Below are 13,051 nucleotides of genomic sequence, written 5' to 3'. Positions count from 1 at the left end.
TTATACAGGAAACTCTCGTTTAAACGGCACCTAAATATCCGGAATTCTCTATTAACCGGCAAAATTCATACTCCGAAAACAACACCTCAATAACCGGAAATGTTGCCGAGTCCGAGTCTCCCGCGGTGGCCGAGTTAGTCAGTGGGGGTAGTTCTCCAAACTGCCACTACTCGGCCTCTTGGCGCTGTCGGAAGTCGGAACACCTCAATAACAGGAGTCTGACTCTCCCGCGCTGTAGGCGAGTACCCAATTACTGTATACTGCACATTTCTTGATTTTTTTAATTTTTGTTTGTTAAAAATAGCCTCGGTAGATAACCCTTTCCGTCATCCGGAATTTTTAATCAACCGGCACCATCCCAGTCCCGTCGGTGCTGGATACCAAAGAGTTTCCTGTATAGTGTCTTTAATGTAGTAAAACGGCCCAAGGCGCTTCACAGGAGTGTTATCAGACAAAATTTGACACCGAGCCACATAAGGAGAAATTAGGGCAGATGACCAAAAGCTTGGTCAAAGAGGGAGGTTTTAAGGAGGAGAGAGAGGTAGAGAGGTGGAGAGGTTTAGGGAGGGAATTCCAGATCTTAGGGCCTTGGCAGCTGAAGGCACGGCCACCAATGGTGGAGCGATTAAAATCAGGGATGCTCAAGAGGCCAGAATTAGAGGAGTGCCGATATCTCGGAGGGTTGTGGAGCTGGAGGAGATTAAAGACCACAAAGTCTAACTTAACTAAACAGAATTGTTACAAACAGCATCACCAGGACATTAAGTCAATGACCTGATCGAACCCAAACAACATTTGATGAGCACTAGAAGTAGCCAACAGCATGCTTTTGTGTATGTGTTATGGGCCGACTTCAACAATTCTGTTACCGCTTGCTGACTATGAGTTAAAACGTTTGGTAGGTTAGCATGTTACAAAAGTCTTGGATTAGTTTTAACGTTCTCATCTTTTAAAGTAATTGAGCACATAATGGGAATCCTATAGGTAATCCATAGCCACAAATGAGCATACTTGGCCCAGTGTAAGCTGTCCCAGATTACTTTATGCACATTAATGTTCTCGTTCATAGGCATTTTTCATGGCCAAAAATAAAACCGAATTGATGGGTGTAGTCTTCTGTAACAGGTATGCAAATATGATTTTTGGCCATGGAAACAATTTTAGATCCACAGGACCAGAAACACTCTCCCCAAAATATCTGATGAAATGAGCAACAGATGCTGGCAAACAAAGCACGAGTACCATTAGGTATTTGATCTTTTGATGTGACCCTTGATGCCTACACTCCATGATCAGACCACCCTGAAACAGGCAGCAGTCTTTGCTCGCAATGGCCGTCAGTTCTTCGCATCAGAGGGCAGAACTGTACTTCTGGCAGAGCAGAGAGGGATGGGGAGAAAGAAAAAAAGCCTGAAGGATAATTACATCTTGTGCTAGAGCCATGCTGATCACAGTTGTAATGCAAATCCTGTCTTCTAAAGGACAATGTTCCCATTTTTTTTTTTTTTTTTTTAAATGGTATTTTTTCACTCCTTTAGTTTCTTGGTCTGTGCTGTGTATCACGCACAGCGTGAGGGCAGGCATGCTCCATGATTGACAAAGCAGCTCAGTGCTTATTAATCCTTCTCTCTGTTCCTCAAGGGAAATACCTGGCTTCCCACCCTTAGCACATCCTAATAGCAACAATCATAATTGAATCTGTGATGAGAAGGATTTACAGGCACAAAACACATACTCCGGACATGCCAGATTGAATATGCTGCATCTCCAAAATCACTCTTGATTAACCACTCTTAAAAGGAGCCAGAGGGAATCGTGATGTCCGTGTAAGCGGGTGGTGCAAAGCAAAATTAAAAGGGAGATTCTCCCTCTACTCTATTGAGGTGTCACGAGAACCATTGCTGCTTTCACTTATCTACCCGATAATGTGGAAAATTGCCCAAGTATGTCACGTCCATAAAAAGCAGGACAAATCCAATCCAGCCAATTACCGCCCCATTAGTCTACTCTCAATCATCAGCAAAGTGATGGAAGGTGTCGTCGACAGTGTTATCAAGTGGCACTTACTCACCAATAACCCTGCTCACCGATGCTCAGTTTGGGTTCCGCCAGGACCACTCGGCTCCAGACCTCAATACAGCCTTGGTCCAAACATGGACAAAGGAGCTGAATTCCAGAGAGGAGGTGAGAGTGACTGCCCTTGACATCAAGGCAACATTGGACCATGTGTGGCATCAAGGAGTCCTAGTAAAATTGAAGTCAATGGGAATCGGGCAAAACTCTCCACTGGCTGGAGTCATACCTAGCACAAAGAAAGATGGTTGTGGTTGCTGGAGGCCAATCATCTCAACCTCAGGACATCGCTGCAGGAGTTTCTGAGGGCAGTGTCCAAGGCCCAACCATCTTCAGCTGCTTCATCAATGGCCTTCCCTCCATCAGAAGGTCAGAAATGGGGATATTCGCTGATGATTGCACCATGTTCAGTGCCATTCACAACTTCTCAGATAAGGAAGCGGTCGTGCCCTCATGCAGCAAGACCTGGACGACATTCAGGCTTGGGCTGATTAAGTGGCAAGTAACATTTGCACCACACAAGTGCCAGGCAATGACTATCTCCAACAAGAGAGTCTAACCACCTCCCTTTAACATTCAATAGAATTACCATTGTCAAATCCCCCACCATCAACATCCTGGGGGGTCATCATTGACCAGAAACTTAACTGGACCAGCCACATAAATACTGTGGGAACAAGAGAAGGTCAGGGGCTGGATATTCTGTGGCGAGTGACTCACCTCTTGTCTCCCCAAAGCCTTTCCACCATCTACAAGGCACAAGTCAGGAGTGTGATGGAATACTCTCCACTTATCTGGATGAGTGCAGCTCCAACAACACTCAAGAAGCTCGACACCATCCAGGACAAAGCAGCCTGCTTGACTGGCACCCCATCTACCACTTTAAACATTCACTCCCTCCACCACCGGCGTACCGTGGCTGCAGTGTGTACCATCTATACTGCAGCAACTCGCCAAAGCTTCTTCGACAGCACCTCCCCAACTCGCAACTTCTAGCACCTACAAGGACAAGGGCAGCAGGTGCTTGGGAACAGCACCAACTTCAAGTTCCCCTCCAAGTCAAACGCCATCCTGACTTGGAAATATATCGCTGTTCCTTCATCGTCGCTGGGTCAAAATCCTGTAACTCCCTCCCTGACAGCACTGTGGGAATACCTTCACCAGACGGGCTGCAGTGGTTCAAGAAGGCTCACCACCACCTTCTCAAGGGCAATTAGGGATGAGCAATAAATGCTGGCCTTGCCAGCGACGCCCACATCCCATGAATGAATAAAAAAAAGATTTGCATTAGTTAGCATCTTACCACAATCTCTCAGGATTACATCTAAACAATTCCAAATACAATGAATTGCTTTGAAGTACAATAACTATTACGCAGGCAATGTAAAGCTAATTTGCACACAAATCCAGGTCAGTGAGAATGATGACCAGTTAATCCGTTTAAGACATCTTTCTCCATTCCACAAGGCACGTTCCCGATTTCCACAGGCAAATTATTAAAAAATTGTTGTCCATTATTATACTGATGGAAATAAGTCTCGATGCATAAACCCGTTCTCAACAAATACATAACACATTTTGCATCAGCAGTCTTTTGCACTAGGGTGACTTACCAGGTGGAAAGCGTCGCAACGATCGCTGGACATCCAGTAGCACCTGTTGATAGTCTTTATTGTTCTGTCGGAGTTCTGGTCCTGTTGCAAAGGTTAAGTAATTACTACTTCATTAATATGTTGCACAATTAAAAGAGCAGCCTACTCGGAGCTCTGGGGATACAGAGAAATAATTAAATTACATTGCAAGGCACAATCTAAAAGCCATAGAACAGATGCAACATTTTGAGCTAAAATCACTCATACTTCTCATGTTCACTCAGGAATTAAACAACCTTGCTAAAAATACAGCATTAATCAACTTTAAAAATATACAAGCCAACACCCATTAACTCAGATGATAAATGCAATCATAGAATCGAATCATAGAATACTGTAGCACCGAAGGAAGCCATTCGGCCCATCGAGTCTGCGCCGGCTCTTTCGAAGAGAAATCCAGTTAGTCCCACTCCCCCACACACAATGTCCAGTATGGATTTGCATATTAAAAAAAAAATCTTTATTCATCATTGTACCAAGTAATTTGCTAAAATCTGCCAGGGACTCCCTATTGAGCACTGCCCAGTAAAATGCCAAGCTTGGCTCAGTGATGGTGCTCTCATCTTACAAGGTCATGGGTTCAAGCACACAGGCCAGGCTGACACCAGTGCAGTGTTGAGAGTGCTGCACTGTTGGAGGTACTGTCTTTCGGGTGAGATGTGAAACTGAGACCCGACCTGCCCTCTCAGGTGGACCGAAAAGATCCCATGGCATTATTCGAAGAGCAGTTGGGGAGTTTTAGAAACATCGAAAAATAGGAGCAGGAGTCGGCCATTCGGCTCTTCGAGCCTGCTCCGCCATTCAACATGATCATGGCTGATCCTCTATCTCAATACAGGAAACTCTTTTTTATCTGGCACCAACGGGACCGGCGTGGTGCCAGTTTATCAAAAAGTCCGGATTACAGAGAGGTATATTAAAAGGTACGAGAGCTCCGTACACAGCAACAAATCCAGGCTTCCCTGTTGCTTAGCAACAGGTGCAGGAACTCCGACCACAAGATCCAAGGGTCCCTGTTGCTTAGCAACAGGTGCAGGAACTCCGACCACAAGATCCAAGGGTCCCTGTTGCTTAGCAACAGGTGCAGGAACTCCGACCACAAGATCCAAGCGTCCCTGTTGCTTAGCAACAGGTGCAGGAACCCGGCCACAGATCCAGGAACAGGCCACTAATATGAAGTAAAACTTACCTGAACCTACCCCTGAATTTTGCCGGTTAACAGAGATTTCCGGTTATTTAGGTGCCGGATAAAAAAAAAGTTTCCTGTACCATATTCCCGCTCTCTCCCCAAACCCCTTGATGCCTTTTGTGTCTAGAAATCTATCTATCTCCTTCTTAAATATATTCAGTGACTTGGCCTCCACAGCCTTCTGCGGTAGAGAATTCCACACGTTCACCACCCTCTGAGTGAAGAAATTTCACCTCATCTGAGTCCTAAATGTCCTACCCCGTATCCTGAGACTGTGACCCCTCGTTCTAGACCCCCCCAGCCAGGGGAAACATCCTCCCTCCATCCAGTCTGTCTAGCCCTGTCAGAATTTTATATGTTTCAATGAGATCCCCTCTCATTCTTCTAAACTCTAGTGAATAGTAATCAAGCTGCACTCCCTCTATGGCAAGTATATCCTTTCTTAGGTAATACCAAATGATCTGGCCAACATTTATCCTTCAATCACCGCTATCAAAAAACAGATCAACTGATAATTCGTCTCACTGCTGTTGATGGGAACTTGCTGTGTGAAAATTCACTACCACATTTGTTTACAAAACAGTAACTACACTTCAAAAGTAATTCATTGGCTGTAAAGCACTTAGGGACGTCCTGAGGATGTGATAGGCAATGCAAGTTAATTCTTTCTTAACTCAAGCTAGAAAGTGTGGATGTTGGTCGAGAATAGGATCCGGCTTCCTTGACTTTGCACAAAAATAGCTATTAGGTGAACAGCACCCACATAACCCTATCCTAGCAGGAGTCAGTGACTTCAGGAGGAGAAGGTGGAGTGAAGAAAATTGCTAAGTTTTTCCTAACAGACAGCAATGGGAAAACACTGTCGGCTCCTTTGCTGGGAAATGACACAAAGTAGGTCAGAATAAGGTTTATTTGTAAAATTCAAAATAAACACTTGGAAATTGTGCATTAATTGTACATTCTGCAGAAGACAACTGAACACCCAGAGTGTGACTGGTCCAACGGACTAGTGAATGCATTCCAACTGTCGCAGTTCTCACCCAGGTAGCAAGCATATTATGCAGGATTTTTAAACACTACTTGTATTTATATGGCACCTCAGGGGTGGAAACCTGATTAGTGTGGCTCAAACATGGAGTTGCGGGAAAGATGGGCACGGATCCGAGAGGCGACAACACGTTCAAGGATTTTGGAGAGGAAAGGAAGGTTGGGAATGGGCACGGACAAACTGCCTCGATAAACGTTTCCTAAAAGATGCACGTTTCATTTGAAACCAATTCTGAATTAGCGGTTTTTCTCTAAGTCTGTGACTATGGCAACTAGTTGTCCTGTAGCCTTAATTTCAAACCCATTGTCAGCTCCAATCTTTAGGATCTTTACTGTTGCAACAACAGCCCAAGATAACTATGCGTCTCAGTGCAAGATTCTGATCAAATACTTTGAAGACAAGTAGTACCTGGTTTGGGGGAGAGTTCATGTGTGCTTATATTAAGCAGCTTTGGCCACACTTTACAGCGGATTTCATCGGTCAGAAGACCACCTTCGCTGATTGCCATTCTCCTCAGCGCTGCCACGTCCACCACTGGCGAGCCGTTTAAGGCCTGGGAGATTTCTGCTACCTTTTTCTTTCTTTTTGATTCATTATCTGATGGGAAATACAAATTACAATGTCACATGATAATCACTTACATTTAATTTTTCTCTTTCCCATTCTGTGTATCGGTTCCAAATTCTGATTTCCTCTCTAATTTCCCTTGTAGAGAAATAATCGGATCTCCCCAGCACATCTGAGGTTATAGTTTCACCATGTTCTACAACACTGCAATTTATCAATGGGTTCCAACCACCCCCAGATCAATTGTTTCAATTCGTACAACAGAAATATCTACACCATAATCAGTTTTGAAACCTGTCCAAAGTGCCAGCCCCCAGTGAAACGAACGGATCCACTCCAGGATGCAGACGATTCACATGCCATAACTAGCATCACCGGAATGGCAGAGAAAATAAGGATACCTAAAATGGCAGCTTGCATGGCGGTCGCAAAATTGGTGCTTTTTATTTGTAAACAGCAAGCTAAATTCCCTTTCTCCTCCCCCACAAGCAAAGAAGAGCACGTTGAGAAAAAAAGTGGCCCCTCTAGACTTTCCTTACTCCTTAGGAAAGAAAGATAACAATATTTAATAGATTAAACCACCTCATGCCTGTCTTTGGCTCTGTCCGAGTATGAGCTATTTCAGGGCTGGAAAATATAACGAGCAGAGTGAGAGCTGGAAAAACCCACAAAGAAACAAGCAAGTGTCAGGTTACTTTTCTGCCAGGTAAGATACCACAGCATAAAATTTAGTATAAAACTGCCTCTACAGTGTGCCTTAATTCCCAATTTAAGAACAACCCATTTTGACATTTCCATTTTCCCACACCAGCAGATTTATTGCATTGTGTCCAAAGACACTTAATCTTTGACACAAGTAAGAATTCTGGGGCAATCTTGTCAGTGCAACTGACAGACTACTTAATGCTATTTCATGGGTTCGGAGAAACATACTGTAGACTTGCACACATTACAAACTGAGCTGGGATCACCACAATTAAGTACTTTAAATCCTCACTGCTGGCAGCAAATACCAGTTTGCACTGGATTAAAATCCAAGTCCAGGTTAAAATCAGAGGAGTCATTTTACAAATGTGCCCCCTTGGTCCCAGTGTAGCCAGCACATCTCTTGCAATGGCTTCTCGTCACACGACCACCTCGGAGTAGCTCAAGGTACTATTTATGGCCTCCTCCTATTCGTCTACACAATGCTCCTCCGCAACATCATCTGTAGGCACGAATTCAATTTCTGTATGTATGCCGCTAACACCCGCCTGTACTTCTCTGCTATCACCCTCAACTCCACAACCACACTATGCTGTGTGACTGCTTGACTGACGTGAAATTATGCTTAAGCCAGAACTGTCTACAAGAGCAAAGCATTGTGTCTGGCTTTTGCCAAGACTGAATATTTCCAACTCTCAACATCACCTGTCTCCATTTTTACATCATCTTTATCCACATCTTTCTCAGCTCCATCTTTGACTTCTCCAAAGCTTTCCTTAACAGACTCCCAAATTCCAGGCGGCATAAACTCCAAAGCTCTGCTGCCTGCAGCCTATCCCGCACTAAGGTCTGCTCCCCTATTACCCATGACCTCAACAACCTCAATTGTTCCCCATTCCCTCGTGCAACAAATTCAAAATCCTTGTTTATAAATCTCTCCACTGCCTTGCCCCTCTGCAACTTGCTCCAGCCCAATGCACCAGCACATACCAACCACTCTTCCAACAGTGACCTCCACAGTAGCCCATCTTCCTCTTCTGTTCCACAGTCTGTGGCAGAATCTTCAAACTTGGCTCCAGACTCGGGAACTCTCTCCATAAACCATTTGATTAGAAACTTAACTGGACTAGCCACATAAATACTGTGGCTACAAGAGCAGGTCAGAGGTTTGGTATTCGGCAGCGAATGACTCACCTCCTGACTCCCCAAAGCCTTTCCACCATCTACAAGGCACAAGTCAGGAGTGTGATGGAATACTCTCCACTTGCCTGGATGAGTGCAGCTCCACCAATACTCAAGAAGCTCGACACCATCCAGGACAAAGCAGCCCGCTGGATTGGTGTGCCACCCACCAATTTAAACATTCACTCCCTCCACCACCGGCGCACCGTGGCTGCAGTGTGTACCATCCACAAGATGCACTACAGCAACTCGCCAAGGCTTCTTCGACAGCACCGCCCAAACCTGTGACCTTCACCACCTAGAAGGGCAGCGGGCACATCGGAACACCACCACCTGCAAGTTACACACTATCCTGACTTGGAAATATATTGCCGTTCCTTCATCGTCGCTGGGTCAAAATCCTGGAACTCCCTCCCTAACAGCACTGTGGGAGTACCTCGGTACAAGAAGGTGGCTCACCACCACCTTCTCAAGGGCAATTAGGGTTGGGCAATAAATGCTGGCCTTGCCTGCGACGCCCACATCCAGTGAATGAATTTTTAAAAAACGAACCTATTTTACCATGCGTTCAGTCACTTCCCTGAACTGTTCTACTGCTCAGCATCTGGTTTTGCCTATGAAACCCCTTGGGACATTTGACTATGTTGAGGCAGTTGTTGTTGTTAATGCACTGTATCACTCTGGTCCCTGGCCATTTAAATTACATTGTAAAAATACTGCGTGATTGCACAGCTCCCCAAAGACACCAAGTTCCCAATCCTAGCCACACTGCTGTGGGGAGCAGCCTCACGTGGGAAGTGACTCAGCTGTTCTCCGAGCAGACTGAGGAGCAGGCCAGACAGCTGGTCACCCATCTACCCATCATCTTAGCTGAGGTTCTCCGCAGTAACGGCAGAAAGAAAGAGGAACTTCAGACACCGAAAGATCAAGGGCAACCAGAACAGCGAGCAAACAGAGGGAGATCTCATACTCTGTTGATCACATTAAACGAATGAGAAGCAGAACTAAATATCCTATTTCTAAGTATATAGAAACATTAAAAACAATACACTAAACAGATTCTAAATTTTCTGGGATGTCCCTTGAGGCATTTGTACTTTGTCTAACAAATGCAGACACTATATACCAAGAAATTTAAAAACCATTTGCAATTCAGCATGGAATACTTTGTGGCATGTCATGCCACAGCACAGGTCTGAACAATGACCGTGTTGTTGTTCAGAGATAATAACTTTGCACATCCATGCTCTCAGTTACCAAGGTGCTGCCATACAACTTTAGCTGCGGATCACTACTTCACTCTGCTCCTCTGCACTACCCCTCCTCCCATGTATTAACCACCATGCACGGGAACTTAAATGATTTACGTCAACCCAAAACATCTATTGTTCCAGTTATAAGAAATAGGAGCAGGAGTAGGCCATTCGGCCCCTCGAGCCATTCAATAAGATCATGGCTGATCTGATCTTGGCCTCAATTCCACTTTTCTGCCTGTTCCCCATAACCCGTCACTCCCCTGTAGTTCAAACATCTGTCTATCTCCGCCTTGAATATATTCACTGACTCAAGTAATTTCATCGCCCGCATTTTAGAGTTTTTATGAACTTATGGAAAACTCACAGACAATGAGGAAATTGCCATGTTTCAAAATGAATTCCAGTGATGCTTTTGGACACAATGAGCCAACCTCAACCTGAATCCAAAAAGAAAACAAGTGAAATACACACGATACTGAGTCACATAAACCGCTATTTTCTTGGTCTGTATCACATTAGCCAATCTCAGCCAGAGTTCTTCCTCCTGATCCCCTATTGAATAATCCCATGTTATGACAGGTAGAAACAGGATCGGTCTCAGTTGTGAACCATCCTGTAGCCACATAGCCCAACACGCATTCCCAGATTGGCATGTTGCAAATGTGACTACTTTAGCGACATGCTGCAGGATATACATCGTAGGAACAGGAGGAGGCCATTCAGCCCCTCGAGCCTGTTCCGCCATTCAATGAGATCATGGCTGATCTACGACCTAACTCCATATACCCTTTGGCCCATATCCCATAATATCTTTGGTTAACAAAAAATCTATCAATCTCAGATTTAAAATTAACAATTGATCCAGCATCGATTGCTGTTTGTGGAAGAGAGTTCCAAACTTCTACCACCCTGTGTGTAGAAGCGTTTCCTAATTTCACTCCTGATGAAGGAGCAGCGCTCCGAAAGCTTGTGATTTCAAATAAAACTGTTGGACTATAACCAGGTGTTGTGTGACTTCTTACATCACTCCTGAAAGGTTGGGCTCTCATTTTCAGACTATGCCCCCTAGTCCGAGACTCCACAACCAACAACAACAACTTGTATTTATATAGCACCTTTAATAACGTAGTAAAACGTCCCAAGGCACTTCACAGGAGTAGTATAAGTCAAAGAAATTGACACCGAGCCACATAAGGAGAAATTAGGGCAGGTGACCAAAAGCTTGGTCAAAGAAGTAGGTTTTAAGGAGCGTCTTAAAGAAGGAGAGAGAGGTGGAAAGGAGGAGGGGTTTAGGGAAGGGATTCCAGAGCCTAGGGCCTAGGAAACAGAAGGCACGGCCACAAAAGGTTGAGCGATTATAATCAGGGATGCTCAAGAGGGCAGAATTAGAGGAGCGCAGATATCTTAGGGGGATTACAGAAATAGGAAGGGGCGAGGCCACGGAGGGATTTGAAAACAAGGATGAGAATTTTGAAATCGACGTATTGCTTAACCGGGAGCCAATGTAGGTCAGCGAGCACAGGAGTGATGGGTGAACGGGACTTGGTGTGAGTTAGGACACAGGCAGCCAAATTTTGGATGACCTCAAGTTTACATAGGATAAAAATGTGGGAGGCCAGCCAGGGGTGCGTTGGAATAGTCAAGTCTAGAGGTAACAAAGGCATGGATGAGGGTTTCAGCAGTGGATGAGCTGAGGCAAGGGCGGAGACGGGCACTGTTACTACGGAAGTGGAAATAGGCGGTTTTAGTAATGCCGCGGATATGTGGTCGGAAGGTCACTTCAGGGTCAAATCTGACACCAAGGTTGCGAACAGTGTGGTTCAGCCTCAGACAAATGTTAGGGAGAGGGATGGAGTCAGTGGCTAGGGAATGGAGTTTGTGACGGGGACCGAAAACAATGGCTTCAGTCTTCCCAATATTTAACTGGAGAAAATTTTTGCTCATCCAGAACTAGATGTCGGACAAGCAGTCTGACAATTTGGAGACCGTGGAGGGGTCGAGAGAAGTGGTAGTGAGGTAGAGCTGGGTGTCGTCAACGTACATGTGGAAACTGACGCTGTGTTTTCGGATGATGTTGCCAAGGGGCAACATGTAGATGAGAAATAGGAGGGGGCCAAGGATAGATCCTTAGGGACACCAGAGGTAACGATGCGGGAGCGGAAATAGGGTAGATAGAGAGAACCTATCTGTTCCCCTTCGATCAGATCACCCCTTAACCTTCTAAATTCTAGGGAATACAACACTAATTTGTGTAATCGCACCTCGTAATTTAGTCCGGGTATCATTCTGGTAAACCTACAGCTGCACTCCCTCCAAGGCCAATATATCCTTCCTAAGGTGTGGTGCCCAGAACTGCTCACAGTACTCCAGGTGTGGTCTAACCAGGTCTTTGTATAGCTACAGCATAACATAGAAGATAGGGGCAGGAGTAGGCCATTTGGCCCCTCGAGCCTGCTCCGCCATTCAATGAGATCATGGCTGATCATCCAAACTCAGTACCCTGTCCCTGCCTTCCCCCCATATCCCTTTAGCCTTAAGAAATATATCGAACTCCTTCGTGAATATATTTAATGAATTGGCCTCAACTGCCTTCTGTGGCAGAGAATTCCACAGGTTCACCACTCTCTGGGTGAAGAAATTCCTCCGAAGAAATTCCTCCTCATCGCTGTCTTAAATGGCTTACCCCTTATCCTTAGACTGTGACCCCTGGTTCTGGACTCCCCCGCCATCGGGAACATCCTTCCTGAATCTAGTCTGTCCAGTCCTGTTAGAATTTTATAAGTTTCAATGAGATCCCCTCTCATTCTTCTAAACTCCAGCGAGTACAAGCCCAATCGATCCAATCTCTCCTCATACGTCATTCCTGCCATCCCAGGTATTAGTCTGGTGAATCTTTGCTGCACTCCCTCCATGGCAAGAACATCCTTCCTCAGATAAGGCGACCAAAACTGCACACAATACTCAAGGTGTGGTCTCACCAAGGCCCTGTACAACTGCAGCAAGACATTCTTGTTCCTGTACTCAAACCCTCTCGCTACGAAGGCATAACTTCTGCCCCCTTGTACTCTAGTCCTCTAGGTATAAAGGCCAGCATGCCAGTAGCCTTTTTGATTATTTTCTGTACCTGACATCAGCCAGAAAGTTTTAAAACATTTTAAAAAGATGGCAAAGAAAATAAACATTCTTCATCAGCTGATTTCCTGTCCCAGATTTCAGGCTCCACTGAACTGAGCACTCGGAAGCCCCGCCCCCACCACAACCAACAGAGCCCGCCCACCTCGCATGGCCATTGGCTAGCTGGACGCCCGCCTTCCTTAAGGGAGCTTCCTTATTGGCGCAAAGCTCCGTCAATCACAGCAGCAGCCCGCATGCCCCGGTG

The 13,051-nt window shown here is 45.4% G+C and overlaps 1 protein-coding gene across 2 annotated transcripts in view; it reads right to left on the bottom strand.

Annotated features, from left to right (window-relative positions):
- LOC147108879 (TBC1 domain family member 20-like) overlaps positions 1-13,051 on the bottom strand; it is a 40,109-nt gene that overhangs the window by 26,718 nt on the left and 340 nt on the right. The window contains exons 1-3 of one of the 2 annotated variants that reach the window (XM_086005805.1): positions 12,797-12,894; positions 6,371-6,559; positions 3,687-3,767 (exon numbers count right to left, since the gene is read on the bottom strand). In XM_086005805.1, coding sequence (XP_085861931.1) covers positions 3,687-3,767; positions 6,371-6,559; positions 12,797-12,854 — 328 coding nt within the window. In that variant the 5' untranslated portion in view covers positions 12,855-12,894. Of the gene's footprint in view, positions 1-3,686; positions 3,768-6,370; positions 6,560-12,796; positions 12,895-13,051 lie in introns of those variants that run through there. The other variant, XM_086005806.1, reaches the window with a different exon arrangement.

Source organism: Somniosus microcephalus, chromosome 13, assembly GCF_052327205.1.
Source record: "Somniosus microcephalus isolate GS21.2 chromosome 13, FLI_Smic_1.0, whole genome shotgun sequence".
NCBI lineage: Eukaryota > Metazoa > Chordata > Chondrichthyes > Squaliformes > Somniosidae > Somniosus > Somniosus microcephalus.
The sequence above is the reverse complement of the archived record's forward strand: the minus strand, read 5'-3'. Positions and strand labels throughout refer to the sequence as shown.